This window comes from Lithobates pipiens, unplaced genomic scaffold (genome assembly GCF_037356315.1).
Source record: "Lithobates pipiens isolate NorthernLeopardFrog02 unplaced genomic scaffold, aLitPip1_a1.2 Scaffold_18, whole genome shotgun sequence".
Classification (NCBI taxonomy): Eukaryota; Metazoa; Chordata; class Amphibia; order Anura; family Ranidae; genus Lithobates; species Lithobates pipiens.
In genome coordinates, this window is record NW_027507758.1 from 379,894,212 (window position 1) to 379,911,656 (window position 17,445).

General features: G+C 41.4%; 1 protein-coding gene across 1 annotated transcript in view; it reads left to right on the forward strand.

Moving 5' to 3' along the window:
- The window catches only part of ARHGEF10 (Rho guanine nucleotide exchange factor 10), a 269,684-nt gene that overhangs the window by 179,002 nt on the left and 73,237 nt on the right, over positions 1–17,445 (forward strand). Inside the window, exons 20-25 of the mRNA XM_077487769.1 lie at positions 2,605–2,732; positions 2,843–2,943; positions 11,001–11,122; positions 11,535–11,621; positions 14,568–14,794; positions 15,306–15,463. Coding sequence (XP_077343895.1) covers positions 2,605–2,732; positions 2,843–2,943; positions 11,001–11,122; positions 11,535–11,621; positions 14,568–14,794; positions 15,306–15,463 — 823 coding nt within the window. The remainder of the gene's footprint in view (positions 1–2,604; positions 2,733–2,842; positions 2,944–11,000; positions 11,123–11,534; positions 11,622–14,567; positions 14,795–15,305; positions 15,464–17,445) is intronic.

The window sequence follows — 17,445 nt, forward strand, 5'->3', positions numbered from 1 at the left end:
AGAGAGCTGCTGACTGTCAGTCAGCAACTCTCTGCTCTGCCCCTTCATGCTCACAAGAGCGCTGGGCTGTGGAGGGGAGCGGGAATGGTTGGCTCAGGCTCTCAGCGGCTTGCTAAAAGTCTGAGCTGGGTGCTGTTACAGGCATGTGGGCGTATCCCGAATTCATTGTCGTGATCTTGCCCAATCCTGGACCGGCTCTGTGATGTGAGCTGACAGCAGGCTTCAGCCCACTGTCTGCTGTAAATGGGGCACAGGAGTGTAGAACGAATTGCACTCCTGTGATCCACAGGAGTACAGCCAAACGAGCTTTGGCTGTACTTCTCCTTTAACTGACTCAAATGTGATCTATGTGCTCAGGCATGAAGTGAAATCAAAATGACTTGTTGCCTTTTAGGAATGCCCGACTGGCTACCTGAAGGCCCAGCGATGTCTGTGCGGGCACCCACACAACTAATAGGGTGCCTGGGGTGATAAGTCTGCATCTGATCGTGGACCTGCTGGTGGGGAAACGGTCACACCGTCGTGGCCAAGATGTCTACCCTTGGAAGCCGTCCAGGAAGATGAGCCCCCTTCTCTTGCGTCTGGTTACTCCGCCGTGTGGTCCCCTCTCCTTGCTCCCAGGCAGCCTTGTGGTCTTTCTCCATTTTCTCCTCCCCTGGGCTTGCTTTCCAGCTCTCCCTGTGCATGCTGGGGTATGTAGTCTGCCCCCAGGGAATTTGCATGGGCCACCTGGCTTTGGGACTGCATATCCCAAGATCTCTGCTCCGGCTGTCCTCCTCTTAGATTGGTTCTTTTCCCTCTGCCAATGAGGAAGCAGGGGAGGGAGCAGAGCGGGTGGCTGAACATACGAGCGCTGCTCTCCTGTAGCAAGCAGTGTGGGGAGGAGAGGGAAAGAAATCTCCCGCAGCTGTGACAGTCTGTCTCTGTTAGTGCTGCTGCCTGTGTGTCTGGTGGCACAGGCAGCTGGTGAAGCGGGCAGAGCAGCACCCTCTACAGTGCTTTAAAAGCTTCAATAAAACTGACTTAAAGGGTAAAGGTTACCTTTTTTTAGGTAAATGTTCCTGTAGCACTGGCTATATGTGGTACAAACTGAAGCCCATATGAAACAGGCCTTCTACTACAGAAACATAACAATTAGATCTTTTGTGGCTGTAAACATTTCATTATAAACTGTATAGAGGCCATGGTTTCCACACTGTACTTATTATGAAACAGCTGTATGCAGTTTGGAATAAATGCCTTTATAATATTTGCTATATTTGCAATATACTTCAGGGGTTCTGCATGTGCATCAGAAGCAAAGAAGTAATTTGCATCTCACCACCCATTGTCCTGAAATAAGGAATAATCCTGCTATTTTTGGGAAATGAAATGGAATGAAACGTGAATACTTTCTGTTTTAAAGCTTTACTGTGCTATGCTATTGTAAACTGTAGAAGATTGTAAACCTCTTCAATGAGAGAAGTAGTTACTTCAAAAACCTGTATTGGTGTGAGTAAATTCTCTAAATATAATGTTAGATGTTAAAAGTGGGAAGCAAAGTAAGTATATGCTTTAAAAAGGATCAGCAGTTGACTTTTACTAGAGAATATACTTAGGCCTTGAGTATTTAAAAGAAAAGTATGGGAATCCCAAAAGAATAAAAAAGAAAAATCACACTCTCTTAGATGACTGCAGCACCAATCCTAGCTGCAGCTGTCCCCTGCTGGCTCTACCCAGAGAACTGAGATATCAAACACTGCTGATCGCTCTGAGCAGAGAGTGGTAACTTTCAGTCTCCGGTTCTCTGCCCTGCCCCTCCACAGCTCACTGGAGCACTGGGCCGTGGAGGGGGCAGGAGAAGCTGGCTCTCTGCAGCACGCTGAGTAGAGTTTGAAATCCCATGATCCAGATTTCGCCAGGAAGCCGACACTGCACGCAGCTAATCACAGGTAGTCAGGCATTTCCCGGTCGGCAGCTGCACACATCGGGAAATGTCTTACTTCCTGTGATTAGCCATGTGAAGTGTCGGCTTACTGGTAGGATTTCAAACACACCTGAATCCATCTCTAGTTGAGATCTTTCCTGTGTCTGGACCGGCTGAGTGACATCACCACCTCTGTCAGCTGAAAATGGGTGCAGAATGAACTGCACTCCTGTGATACATAGAAGTGTAGCCAAATAACTTTGGCTATATTTCTTCTTTAAAATCTAAGTGTAGCTAAAATAAAATAAAACGAAAAATCAGCACAAGTAACATAACCTTCAATCAGTAGAATGTGTTCCTTGTGCTGATTCCCAGTGCGGCAGGGGTTAAGCAAACCAAGGGCCTGTCACAGGCTCTCATTGAGAGAGCACAACTATGTCAGTCCTTTCAGCCCAGCTGCTTCATATATATAAAGCTGTACTACAACTTTTATGAATGAATTAGGATCTATTAATGAAGGCTGCATGGATGATAATTCCGTGCTCTTTTAGCCAGCCATTGTCCACCAGTAAGTAAAATCTTAGTTTTGAGTGGGCATGTGGTATAAATATTTAATATTCTAAACTATTTTTTTTTTTATATATATACATTTTGAATGCTCCTTTGTCACCAAATGCTGTTCTCTAATCTCCATACAGAACTTGAACCAGGTTGTATCTCAGGATTGGTCTTCAGGTTTACAAAAGCTGATCTTGAAGAAAGAGAATGAAATTCGAGCGGCAGACCGCTGTAGAATTCAGCTTCGGCTTCCTGGCAAACATGACAAGTCAGTGGTATTTTGCTTACTGAAGATAGTTTTCTAGTTGGTGTTTACAATAGAGAAACTGCAAAGCCGTTTTGAATATTCTTTTATCTTATTATCTTAATATGTTCCAGATCAGGACGACCCACTTTCTTCACAGCAGTGTTTAATACTTTTACCCCTGCTGCAAAGCAGTCATGGATCAATAACTTGCAGATGGCTAAACTTGCACTTGGTAAGTAAGTTACAGACACACTGTTATTTGTGTTTGAGAGGTATATTAAGTAATTGTATTTTGATCAGAAATAAAGCAGTTCTAGTGATTATTTATTTATTTGATTTTGAGGTTATGAGAGAGAGAGAGAGAAAAAATTATTTTATAATGACTGTTTTTCTCTGCTGGTTTGTAATGGAGTTGAAAATATGGTCCATAGTAACCATTTATAGTAGTCAGTTTGTCAGTTTGTTATGGATATAACTGCATAACAATAGGAGCATCAGTGAATACAAATATGACTGGGCCTCAATTGAAGTAATGGCAGTCAATCAGCATAGCAGCCAAGGAAGTTGAATTTTCAGGAGTAGAGGTCAGCAGTATTAGCCACCATGGGTGTGAGTTGTCTGAATATTTTGATGGTTTAAAACAGGGGTTTGTTCCCAGAGGACATTTTGGAGTCTCACAGAGAGCACCCTTCCAGTAGGACAACAATTACTGACAACTTAATAATAGCCAAGATGTTTATTATGGAAAGGTTCTTGAACTTAGATTGTTGTGTGACTGACCACTATAGCTTTACCCTTTTTCAAAATTTGTCCTGCTGCTTGGTCATAACAGCCTATGTGCATGTTTGAATCAAAATTTCTTATTGAAATCCCAAATCTTGAATGATGTAGTTCAACACATTTTGCATTATGGGCAATTTTAAATGGTTTCCTAGATAACTTTCATTTTTTTTTTACCATTACCTTGAAGCTTTTATAGTTATCCTTTATCCTTTTCATAAGGAATTCTCAGGCAATTAATACAATATATTTAATATAGTTTAACCATTTGACCACTGGGCACTTAAACACCTTTAATAACCAGACCAATTTTCAGCTTTCGGTGCTCTCACATTTTGAATGACAATTACTCAGTCATGCAACACTGTACCCATATGACATTTTTGTCCTTTTTTCACACAAATAGAGCTTTCTTTTGGTGGTATTTAATCACCGCTGGGTTTTTTATTTTTTGTGCTATAAAAGACCAAAAATTCTGTAAAAAAATGAATTTTTCTTCGTTTCTGTTATAAAATTTAGCAGATTAGTAATTTTTCTTCATAAATTTTGGCCAAAATTTATATCGCTACATATCTTTGGTAAAAATAAGTACAAATTGGTGGATATTATTTGGTCTTTGTGAAAGTTATAGAGTCCACAAGCTATGGTGCCAATATCTGAAAATTGATCACACCCGAAGGACTGACTGATCTCATTTCTTGAGACCCTAACATGCCAGAAAAATACAAATACCCCCCAAATGACCCCTTTTTGGAAAGAAGACATTCCAAGGTATTTAGTAAGAGGCATGGTGAGGTTTTTGAAGTCGTCATTTTTTCCTACAATTCTTTGCAAATCAAGATATTTTTTCCTTTTTTTTTTACAAAATTGTCATATTATCAGGTTATTTCTCACACACAGCATATGCATACCACAAATTACACCCCAAAACACATTCTGCTGTTACTCCCGTGTATGGCGATACCACGTGTGAGACTTTTACACAGTGTGGCCACATACAGGGGCCCAACATGCAGGGAGCACCATCAGGCGTTCTGGAGCACCCAGGTCAATTCTGACATTTCTCCCCTACATGTAAAAATCATTTATTTGCTAGAAAATGACATAGAACCCCAAAACATTATATATGTTTTTTTTTTAGCAAAGACCCTAGAGTTGCAATGGTGGTCGTTGCAACTTTTTATCACGCACGGTATTTGCGCAGCAATTTTTCTAACGCGTTAAAAAAAAAAAGTTTTGTGCTTAAAAAAAAAAACAGTAAAGTTAGCCCAATGTTTTTGTATAATGTGAAAGATGAAGTTACGCCGAGTAAATAGATAACTAACATGTCACCCTTCAAAATTGCACATGCTCGTGGAATGGCGCCAAAACGTCACTACGTCAAAATCCCCATAGGCGTTGATTTACATGTTTTTACTGGTTACATGTTTTGAGTTACAGAGGAGGTCTAGGGCCAAAATTATTACTCTCGCTCTACCGTTCACAGCGATACCTCACATGTGTGGTTTGAATACCGTTTTCATATGTGGGTGGGACTTACGTATGCGTTCGCTTCTGCATGCGAGCTCATGGGGACAGGGGCGCTTTAATTTATTTTTTATTTTTTATTGTTCATTTTACTTTATTTATTTTAGTTTGACATTTTTTTCCCCAAAAATACATTTTTTGATCACTTTTATTCCTGTTACAAGGAATTTAAGCATCCCTTCTAATAGGAATATGGCATGACAGGTCCTCTTTACAGTGAGATATGGGGGGTCAAAAAGACCCCACATCTCACCTCTAGGCTGGGAAGCCTGAAATAAAAACGAAATAAAATAAAACAATGGCAGGGTATTGCAGATTATTGGCAGGGTATTGGGCATTGCAGAGTATTGGCAGGGTATTGGCAAGGTATTTCAGGGTATTGGCAGGGTATTGCAGAGTAGTGGCAGGGTATTGGGTATTGCAGAGTATTGGCAGAGTATTAGGTATTGCAGGGTATTGCAGAGTATTGGCAGGGTATGGCAGAGTATTGGCAGGGTATTGCAGAGTATTGGCAGGGTATTGGGTATTGCAGAGTATTGGCAGGATATTGCAGAGTATTGGCAAGGTATTGGGTATTGCAGAGTATTGCAGAGTATTGGCCGGGTATTGCAGAGTATTGGCAGGGAATCGAGGGGTTAAATTTCAGTGAGCAGCGATGTGGGCACTGCAGATGCAGCCCACAGCACTGCTGACACCGATCTCTTCCCCCTCCGCTGTACCGATCGATACAGAGAGGGGAGGGAGGAACCGGCGTCATAACATGACACCGGTTTGTTTACAAGTGATCGCTCCGTGTTTGACGGAGCGACCACGTGGTAAGCGGCCGCGATGAGTGACCCGGCGATCACGGATGCTCTCGAGTGCGTGCTCCAGGGGGGCGCGCAAGAGCAGAATTCTGGGAGGCCATTAATTAACGGCCTCTCAGAGTTAAACAACCGCCCTGAAGCCATTAATCGGCTATGGGCCGGTTGTTAAGTGGTTAAAGAGGGATGCTGCTAAGTACTATTTTCATATTCGCCCTAGTGCAATTAAATCGCTATCACCCCGGTACCAAAAAAACCCCAACATGGCTCTGGACAATTTAACCCCCCCCCTCTCAAAATGACCCTTCTTTGCCTAGATCCTGTGGTATTTCAGTTACATAACCACATGACTTTAAATAACCTATGTGAACCCTGGCAGCTACACAGCACAGAAACCACCTTGGTCAAAGTCACCAGGCTTACCAACTATTCTTATTCTACCGTATCTTAGTTCTGCCTTTGATACTGTAGACCACAATATTTTAATCTTTTGCATTGAAACCATTTTTGGTTTCTCAGAATTGGCTCTGAAATGGATTAAGTCATCATGGGCACCACTTCCTTATAGTTTCAAGGAACACATATGCCAATCATTGACACTTTTTATGGAGCCAGACAAAAATAACACATGCTGTATTTCATATATTTATTTTGTGTAGATTTCAGATTTATTATTACATTGTAAAAATGATAGACCTTATAAAATATTATTGTATGACATAGACATAATCAATAAAATAAAGACTTATTTACTACGGCCTTCATTTATGCTTGAAAGCCAGCTTCTGCATAAATGTGGCATTCAATACATCTTATACATGGTTAGAATAGTCACTATTTTTCTTCTTCCTATATGGGTGGTAACTAATGTAGCATAGTACAGAATAAGCAGCTTAATTTTGACACTTCTAAAACAGTTCTGTTATAATCTACATATACTGTACCTGAAAGGACAGGGGCAACACTTTCTAGTAGGGGCCGCAGGGGTAGAGATACTCAAATGATCTAGAGTAAACCATACGCTTCTTATCACCCACAGGTAGAACACATACCTTTTTTAACAGTTTTATCCACATGTAAACAATAGGAGATGATCTGAGTGGCTCTGGAATATCATGCACCTCATCCCATTTAGTAAAGATCAATAAAGAGGAGGATTAGGATTATTGCGGTGCTTGTAATGAATAATGCATAAAGAGTTAAATAAAAAAATATAATTTCTTTATTGATACAAAATGAAGAGAGAGCAAGAATTTCAATTAAAACCAATATAGAGCATATACATAGTACATGTACTGGGTCGCTGGTGTCCCAAGAAAGGAAGATGGTCACAGACAGATGTTAAGTCCCAACATATTTCACCAATGATGGCTTCCGCAGAGGATAATGTGGGACCACCACAAATAATCCAGCTCTAACACAAAATACAAGGCAAAATATCAATGATTATACAAATAATGACCATAAATGTAAACAAACTTTTGTCATGACTTCAGGAAAATATATAGCATATACTTCGATCAATCCCGGACCAGGAGATGGATAAATTGGGGGGTGCCTCCGGGGGAGAAAAAGAAGGGTTTTTGGGTGTCAAAAAAGGCTCCAGCCAAGGATACTGCAAGGGAGACCGTGCACAGTCGCAGAAGGTAGATAAGAACCCAGCTAAAGTGTGTAAAGACAGACCAAATAATTCATATATATACATTCTGGGCAGAGAACAAAAGTCCACTTATATGGGCCAATAAGAGGAGACTCTTATTGGCCAATAGGGTCTCCTCTTATTGGCCCATATAATTGGACTTTTTTTTTCTGTCCAGAATGTATATATATTAATGAATTCTTTGGTCTGTCTTTACACACTTTGGTTTGCCATTGCATTCATATTTCATTTATATTACATATGAGATATCTATGATTGAGCTTTACTAGGTAGTATCTGGGTTTGCTAGTCTAATGTCAGTTTGCTAGAAATTTAGACTTGGATTGATGTATTCTAGTTTGCTATTGCATTTTCTGAACTCAGACATGTAGAAAAAAGGAGGGAAGGGACCCAAAGAGTACAAAATGGAAAAAAAAAGGAAAAGTCAGGCTGCGGTCTTCACCTATTAATATGAAAATTAGTTTAATGGTATCAAAATTTAATGTGAAAAGAACAGGCAGATTATGTGAAAAATATAAAACATTAAGAACCACTTGTGTGCACACGGGCCCAGAAAAAGTCACACCAGTGTCAAGCGTATTATGCCAAAAGTGTCATAACAGTTCAACAGCTTCAAAAGCATGTGTAAGTGGGATCAGGGGGAAGAGCAGAGGACAGGTGTCATCCAGTGGTGTCAGCTGTTCATTGGTTTATACAGGCACACTGCAGACTTCTGTCAGCTCAATTTCCGAGATCTACCAGATGAATAGTGATGAATGCATAGGTTATGAGCAGTACCGCATATTATAACAGTTCAACAACTTTAGCAAGCATTTGTGAATAGGATCAGGGGTGGGAGCAAAGGACAGATAACAGCCAGTGGTGTCAGCCATGCATTGGCTTATACAGACACACTGTAGACTTCTGTCAGCTCAGTTTCTGAGATCTACCAAACAGACAGACATAAATATTGGTTATGTGCAGTATAGCATCCGCTGGAATAAAACACCCTGGGTATGGGTGTTGTGGGAGGACAGGTCACCTGGTTGAGTGGAGATGGTGTATATGATGGGAATACATATGGCTTGAGAGTCAGTGTAATTAATACTCAGCCATCCGTTCCATAGGATATAGATCAATGCTGATCATAATGTGGTTCTCCAGAAGTGGGATGGTGTGAATTACTCACTATAAGCAGATCAGAGATGACCATTACAGTTCAGGAGATGAGTCATGCAATATCCAGGAGTGATGTGAACGTTTACTAGTATGGTAGATGCAGTGGTTTTCAGCGCTAGAGGTATTCCCAGTATAGTCGCGAGGTGCCGTACTGCACGTGGGCAGCGCAAAGGTTCCCTCCTGTATGGTGGGAGCCTCGGTAGATACCACACAGGTCACCCACCATAGATGCACAGCACAAGGATTTCCATAAAACATCTTGGCTCCACTAGACCATATGGGAGGCAGCAATACTCGAAGGGGTACCAAGACAGAGGCCTCAGGAGGCTTATACATGCTCAAAAAAATATTAGCCTCTAATGAAGTACAATTGTACAGAGGCTTCAAAAACTTTAAAGTGCTCAGATATTGCAAGTACCTGGGATGAAGTGAAGTGATCCAAACATCCCAAAGTGCAAACGAGGATATGATTTTTTACATAATTAGGCTCCATAGACACTGGATGTTAAAATAACGTTCTAAAAACTCAATTAGCTTTGCAGTGAGTCTTTCAGCATTTTTTTAACATTTTTGCAATAGTGTTTATTAGCGGTTTTTAGCATATTTCCATGTAAGCGTTTGTTTTTTTTTTTTTCAATAGTAGTTTTTTCAGTAGATCAAAAACATTAAACGCTGGTGAGCCACATTTTTCAGCGTTTATCAGCATTTATGGACGTTTTCAGTTTTATGTGGTCAGAAAACGACTCCTGAACGCGATTTTAGGGCGTTCAGAAAACAGCCTATAAGCTCCATTGCTGATAAACATCTAAAAACGTCCATGTGTGCATGGACACATAGGATAACATAGAAGGGAGTTATGGGCTGTTTAAAAAAAATGATCTTCAGTGTGCAGCCTTATACTAAATAATTATATCACTTTATAGTAATAGATTGCGACATACCTAAATTTCTGATACCCTATATATTTAGGTATGTCACAATGCATTACTTCAAAGTGGTATAGTCCTCAATCTGTCCTGAAGAAGCCACTGGTTAAGTGCGTTGACATAAGAAGATGACTCACCACAAAGCCCTTTGTTACCTTTTACATACTATGCAGTAAATGATTTAGGCCAGATTTTTGGTGACTAGCTATCCATTATTTATTTAGAACAAGGAATTATGTATAAGATATACAATGCATCTTATATGGGGATGTTTTTAGGATTGGACTCATTACACTTTTTAACAAATATTTATAAATAATAAAGATTTGTCAAAGAAGTTTTTTTTTTTTTAACTTGTGGTCTCAATTGTACCAGTAAAGTCCAACACTAGTTTTTTTTTGGTTTATTGTAAACAAGTGAAGGAAAATCCATCAAAGGGGACGCCTAATCTTGTGACCTCTCTAGAATGGAAATTGTGTTAATATTTTGACTGATTTCCTCTTATTTTCTGCTACATTTCTAGGAATGAAAATTAAAAAATAAATGTCTCCAGTGGGACACACAGGCAAAAAAAATAACTTAATAGGCGTTTTAAGTATTATATACTCATTTTAAAACATTTAAACAACATTTTAAAAAAGTGGCCTTGTATAAAAATTAATCTGGTGAGCAAGAGACTTCGATAAGACCATTCAACATTTTGCTTTCCGTCCACTTTTTGTATATTATATTATTTTTAAAACAGTCAATAGGGGTTATTTACGAAAAGGCAAATCCACTTTGCACTGAAAGTGCACTTGGAAGTGCAGTCGCTCTAAATCTAAGGGGTAGATCCGAAATGAGTGGAAGCTCTGCTGATTTTATCATCCAATCATGTGCAAGCTAAAATGCTGTTTTTTATTTCCCTCGCATGTCCCCGTCGGATCTACAGCGACTTTACTTTCAGGTGCACTTGCAGTGCAAAGTGGATTTTCCTTTAGTAAATAACCCCCAATGTTACATTTTTGTCACACATAATTCCGACATAAGCATTATTCTAACAAAGCATTCCAGAGCCTCTACTTTATGAAAAGACTAGAAGGTGCAAGGAAAACTTTTTGCCTTTAAACTGTCTAGCTGGTTGAAAATGGTCACAGGCATTTTTCCCATACACTTTTATAGGTTGTTCAGACTGATGCAATAACGTAATGCAAAGCATAATTGTCACGTGCTCTATGTAATGAGTCTATCAATCGTCATTGTTCTCCTACGACTGTAGTGAAGTTGTAATGATTTTGGTTGGTATGGGTTACTGCACTTGAATACTTTTTGTAGCTTTATTAAATTAACCCCTTGTCCTTTTTGCTTGGAATTCCTTGTCCTGTACAGCAAAAAAGCTGAAAAATGTTAAACTGACTGGATCCCACATTTTCTTTTCTGGTTAACTTTATTGCAGATGAGGAGAACCAGCTGGGTTGGTTCTGCCTAGAGGATGAGGGAAATCAGGTCAAAAAGGAAAAGCACCCCTTGCTTGTTAAGTATTTGCCAGTAATCATGGCAAAGCAACAAGAATTTAAGGTAAGCCATTTTTAGAACGCAGACATCAGCATGTTTCAAGGTCATGAAGAGAACCAAACATCCTTCCTGCACAGCCTTTTTATAAACTCATCATTGAAAAAGATTTTATTTTTCTTTATATAATAACTCCATATTAACTTGACATTCAGAGGATGCAGATTGCAGGCTCCCATCTGGCCTTGTCAGTAAACGTGTAATGTACCAGCAGTGGTGTCTCACAGATGCCAGTGCACATGCTTTACACGTCAGGCAACGACGTGTGACCTTATTTATAGTGCTCTCTTACCTTCCTCATGATTGATATCCCTGCAGGTTAATGATATCTACTGTATATGATTTAAGGATATTTATAGACCCAGGTATGGACGTGATGTTCTGTGACCCAATTAGCATTTCCCTGATTTATTTTCAGATTGAATGTGCTGTCTATAACCCTGAACATTATCTCGGTAGTGAAAATGATCCAGATACACTTTCCATGCATCATGGGTTTTTGTGGGTAAGTGAACCCTTTTAAAGTTTTTGATTTATTACCGTAGTACAGACAATTGTATATTATATACTAAAATGTATTGTTTATTTTGATTAAAAAAATGTTAAAATACAAACCGCTAAATAAGACATAGCAATTCAGTCCATCTATTTGTTCAAAAGATGTTTCCATTAGTATGACTGTCTCCTTTGTGGAGGGGGCATAGATTTTATAGTGTTAGGTGGTAGGAAAAAATCTTCTGAAGCATCCCCTAGCTTATTTTAGATTTATGCTGTAAACAATGACTTGGAGCTTTTGGAATGGTCTGAGAAAGCTCATTCACTGTGCTGGGAGCATTCAGAGAACACACTCAGCACAGAAAAGCAGTTCCCCAGGATGCATATGTGCAGGAACTCGACATTAAGGCCCTAGTGCCCACCCTGCTGTTGCATGTGTACCTACAGCCAGTGAGAACTATGGAACACCCCTTCACCACCAAAACACTAAAGCTGGGTACACACTGAGTATCAGTCTGTATGTACAGCAGTCTGTCTGACAGAAGCCAGTCTAAGGCCGCGTACACACGCGCGGACTGTTCGCCCAACTTTGTCCGTCCAACAGTTTCGGCAAACAGTCCGCTCAAACTTAGCATGGACGGACATGGCCACACACGACGGACGAACAGTTTGCTGAAACCGTGCGCGATGACGTGAACGGCACGTACGACGGGACGAAAAATACGACGTCCTATACACTGCATTATAACTTTCGGCATGAAAATCCTTTCTGAGCATGCGCGCAACTTTGTTTGACGAACAAGCCTACACACGAGCGGACTGTTCGCTGAAACAAGGTTTCAGCGGACAGTTTTACGGAATTTCCGAAAAACCTTGTCCGTCAAACTGTCCGCTGAAACTGTCCGCTGAAAGCCCACACACGAGCGGACTGTCCGCCCAAACACTGTTCAGCGGACAAAGTTGGGCGAACAGTCCGCGCGTGTGTACGCGGCCTAACACAATGTTGCCGCACATATACAATTATTCCAAGTAGAATTTTGTCTTTTTACTATTATTACAGTAGTTTAATTTTTGCTGGCAGAATATAAATCGACACAAGGACAGCTATTGGCTACTGGCTATTGAACTTCCTTTTTCTAGTCCTGTCGTACGTCATCACCTTAAACGATCGGACTTTGGTGTGATCGTGTGTAGGCAAGTCCGTTTCTGCGGAAACTCAGTCGGAACTCCGTCAAAGTCAGTTGAAAAGTCCGTCAGAGTTCATTCCAATGGAAAGTCCGGTCGTGTGTACGCGGCATTAGTTGTGAAAATAATATTGGTTTGATAAGCCTTTGTCCAGCTATCACTTGATCTACAAAATCAGTCGTATCATTTTATTCTACTGGTCCCATGCTTTCAGAAAATGTATGATTTGGGGGGTCTTTTGCAAACTCGGAAAAGCTGTAAGTGAAAGATAAAAAAAGGGAAATATTGCAAAAATGGTCTGGCCACCTTAAGTTAATAGTGGACACAGTGCCTGGCAGAAAATGGGTAAGCGTATTTATGAATATTATATCCAATGCTTTCAAGTACATACATTGTGCATAGATACCTTATTTTCTTCTAAATAAAAAAAATTGTTTTGGGGAAAAATAGTGTAATGCCCTCCACTAAGACAATAAACTGCATTCTAGGTCTTACCAGCTGCTGGGCTGAGAGTCTGGGGAAGTTTGCTGGATGATTACATTTGTTGTGCTGAAGTTCTTGGCCTGGAGATGGATATAGTGGCAGACAGCTTCTGGGATACCATGAGTAAAGATCTTGCTGGGATTGTTAGTTGTGCAAGTGGCAGCAAGGGAACTAAGTGCAGAAGATTGCTATATGGACTGCTGTGGTAGGGTCCTAGATATATTGGCCACCCCCTGCTACCCCCAGAAAAGCTGCTTGAAAGATTAGAGAGAAGTTTGTCATGCAATCATTGTTACTAACCATTTTGGAGTATCCTGTGACTTTTAACCCCTCCCTGTTAATGTTCTTCAGCAATAAATCTGAAAAGGACATTCCCTAGACTGAGTCTGAATTACCAGTGTGCATAGGATTGAGCTTGTGTGACTGTCTATTCCCAGCAGCCCCTGGGGTAGTGACCGCAGCAGCATCAGCATTGTGTGTTGATTCATTTCTGCTGGGTTGGTTATAGCAATAGTGGTTTCTGTTGATCTCTTGCCTCTTTAGTGCAGTGCCCTCCTGTGGACATCACTACCTTCTATGTTGAATGCTGTTGTTCACATCTATGTACACCTGGCTGACTATTGGAAGAGACCAAGACACAACTTGAGATCTTAAAATATGTCCACTGAGAGTAGTGGTCAGTTAGCGAACAGTATTAATAAAATGTTCTTTTTAAAAGAACGAGGGAGGTCAGAAACATTAGAACTGCCATTACTGACTTGTTTTTAAAGTGCATGTTTCAGGACTTTCATATTTCTCCTTGCTTCACTGCTTAGTGAGCCACTGATCTGGAGCAAGCATATGCAGATCAGGTTCTCCACTTACGTTTGTGTTCTATGTTAGTGGCTTACTATGTAACAAAGGAAAATTACAGATAACAACATTTTAAAATCAAGTTATCAGTGGAAGCTTCTTTGTTTCTGTCATGAGTTTACTCATCTCACGGGTGTCATAAAAGAAAATATTACACAATTTTATTTTTCCTGGGTATACATTTTCTAGCACTCTTACAACTTTGTAAATTAAATTTCTCCAGTAAATTACTGACAGTCCCCATAAGAACAGAGAGTAACAGCTTTCCAATGAACTTAGTTCTAAAGCTCATTCTGTGACATTGAATTTGGAAGATAATACCTGTGAAATAAGAGTTGAACGAAAGAATGAGACCCCTTCTGTTGATGTATAAACAGTGAGTACATATCGAGCTGCGAAAATCACAAGGTGGCTCTTTGTTGTGTGTTTTACTTAGATTGGCAGCTGCACTAATCAGATGGGTCAGATTGCTGTTGTTTCACTTCACAACCGTAGCCCGAAGGTGATAGAGTGTTTCAATGTAGAATCACGCATACTCTGCATGGTCTGTGTCCCTGAGGAAGAAAGGCACAAACAATTAAGTGATGTCCCAGATTCCGAATGTGGTTCTTCTTCGCGAGCACCAGATGTGCCCACGATTTGCCTGGGCATGGAAGAAGGAAGGTAAATGTTATTTATTCTGATATATCTGCTTTAAGTCACAATGACTGTTAGATATTAGCTAAAGAACTGTGAACTATTCAGCTGTAACAGTGTTTCTAAGATATTCCTGGCAAAAGTAATACCTTCTTGAAATTCAATTTTGTGGCTCTTTCTAAAAACAGATTTTATGCTAATTAGAGAAGATTCAACAACTTTAAGTACTCAGATTTAACTTCCTGGTTGCCTAGATACTGGTACTTATGTAATATATATGTGCATATTAAAAATCTAACACAGATGCTGTCTTAAAGTGAACCGGCAAGAACTGAAGGCTGTCAATGCTCAGCTCTTAAAAGTAATGCTATTTCTAGACCAGAGCACACCTTTTCAGCATTATACATGAGTATAGCTATAATCTGATGGGTATTGATTTATGACTGCTATTAATTTTAGGTGATGGCTATAACATTTACAGAGTATAGAAAGATGCCCTTGGTATATCAACTTAATGTTTGCCTTGCACTTTTTCTAGCATATGTGTCTACAAAAGTAGCCAAGGATCAAAAAAAGTTCGTCTGCAGCACTTTTTCACTCCAGAGAAATCTACCGTCATGAGTCTTGCCAGCGTCTCCCACACTTTATATGCAGGTCTCGTAAATGGAAGTCTTGCAATCTACACAAAGATGGAAGGTAAAATAACATTAATATTACTAGCTTCATATCTTTTAACATCTTTAGACTCACGCCAGCAAGGAATTTAAAATAGAAATCCAAGCATACAGCTAAATACAATTTTTGAATGGACACTGCTTTCTTGGTCAGCTTTGCTCACTGGATAGTGATGATGCCAATTCACAGTCCATTGAGGAGGGCGGAGGCAGATAGGTAAATACCTTCATACCTCAAATGCAGCCCAATCTCTCAGTTCTCACAAAACAATCTGCCCAAGGCTAGGCAATAGTTTACAGATTGTACATCTCCAGCACCAAAGTAAATGCTTCACATGTGTCTGCTCTGACTATAGAGAATATGTCACAGATGTTATACATAAACATCCAAGCAGGTAGTCAAATCGCTGGGCTGCACTAAGGAATAGAGACAACAAGTAAAAGGAAAAATAGATATATTTATTAAAGATAAAGACACACGTGCACCACCAATAAACAGCAACCATAAACAAGCAAAGAAAATACAAGACAAACCCCAAAACCACCTAACTATCTAACTAACTGATATAATACACAAGCAAGGAAAAAACAAGAAATAATAAAGCAGGGACAAAAGCAACAAGGGGACAGAAACCAGGGATAAGGAAGCAGACCAAGGAGCAGGGAGCAGGGAACAGGACTGGATGACAGGATAACAAATGGGGTACTGGAACAAGAGCAAGTACTGGCAGGAACAAGGGCTAGCAGAGGAATTCTGAAGCACTGAGCATAGTTCAGGGCGGGTCTATATAGTTCAGCAGACCCATGACAGGTGTGCTTGATGGCAAGTCTGATGTCCGAGCAGGGAGACACCCGCTGGTGGCCACTGGAATTACACCCTTTGGTCCAGAACGTAATAGTGCCACCAGCAGGTGAAACCAGAAATGACACCATTCCTGATGCTCCATTCAGCCCTGGGTACGACCGTCAGAGTGGGTGCAGAAACACCCTAAAATGTTTCCCTACTGAGTCTGCGGACTTATTCTCACTTCCAAGGCCAGAGTCTTTTAGTTCTGGGGACGTGCCACCAGAGTCCGAAAATAGGACACACGCCCCCCCCCCCCCCCCCCACCACCCAGGTCAGGAAGTTTGGACCTGGAGATGAAACTTAGCAGGGTAACGGGCAAGAAACCATCAGAGGCAGACCACACATGGGCATTACATTCAGGCTGGGTGATAAACAGGGTTGACACAGCGGCAAGATGGGCACCATGTCATCAGGCTGGGAAAAGGGCACCAGGTCATCAGGCTGGGCAGAAGGCTCTGAGTCGGTCAGGCTGAGCAGAAGGCACCGGGTCGTCAGGCTGGGCAGAAGGCAAAGGTGCATCAAGCTGGACAGTGGCACATCAAGCTGGGCAGCGGGCAGAGGCACTTCAAACTAGGAAGCTGGCACATCAGACTGGAAAGCAGGTAGATGCACCTCAGACTGGGCAGCAGACAGGAATACCTCAGACTGGGAAGCTGGCACATCAGGCTGGGAAGCAGGCAGAGGCACATCAGACTGGGAAGCAGACAGGAACACCTCAGACTGGGAAGCAGGCACATCAGGCTGGGCAGCAGGCACATCAGGCTGGGCAGCAGGCGGGAACACCTCTGGCTGGGCAGCAGGCGGGAACACCTCTGGCTGGGAAGGCCGGGACATCAGACTGGAAGGCAGAGACATCAGACTGGTAGGCCGGGACATCAGACTGGAAGGACAGCAGTGGGACATCAGACTGGAAGGCTGGCACGTCAGGCTGGAAGGCCGGCACATCAGACTGGAAGGCTGGCACGTCAGACTGGAAGGCTGGCACGTCAGGCTGGAAGGCTGGCACGTCAGGCTGGAAGGCTGGGACGTCAGGCTGGAAGGCTGGGACATCAGGCTGGAAGGCTGGGATGTCAGGCTGGAAGGCTGGGACATCAGGCTGGACAGCAGGCAGAGACACTGGCACAACAGGCTGAACAGCAGGCATTGGAACATCAGGC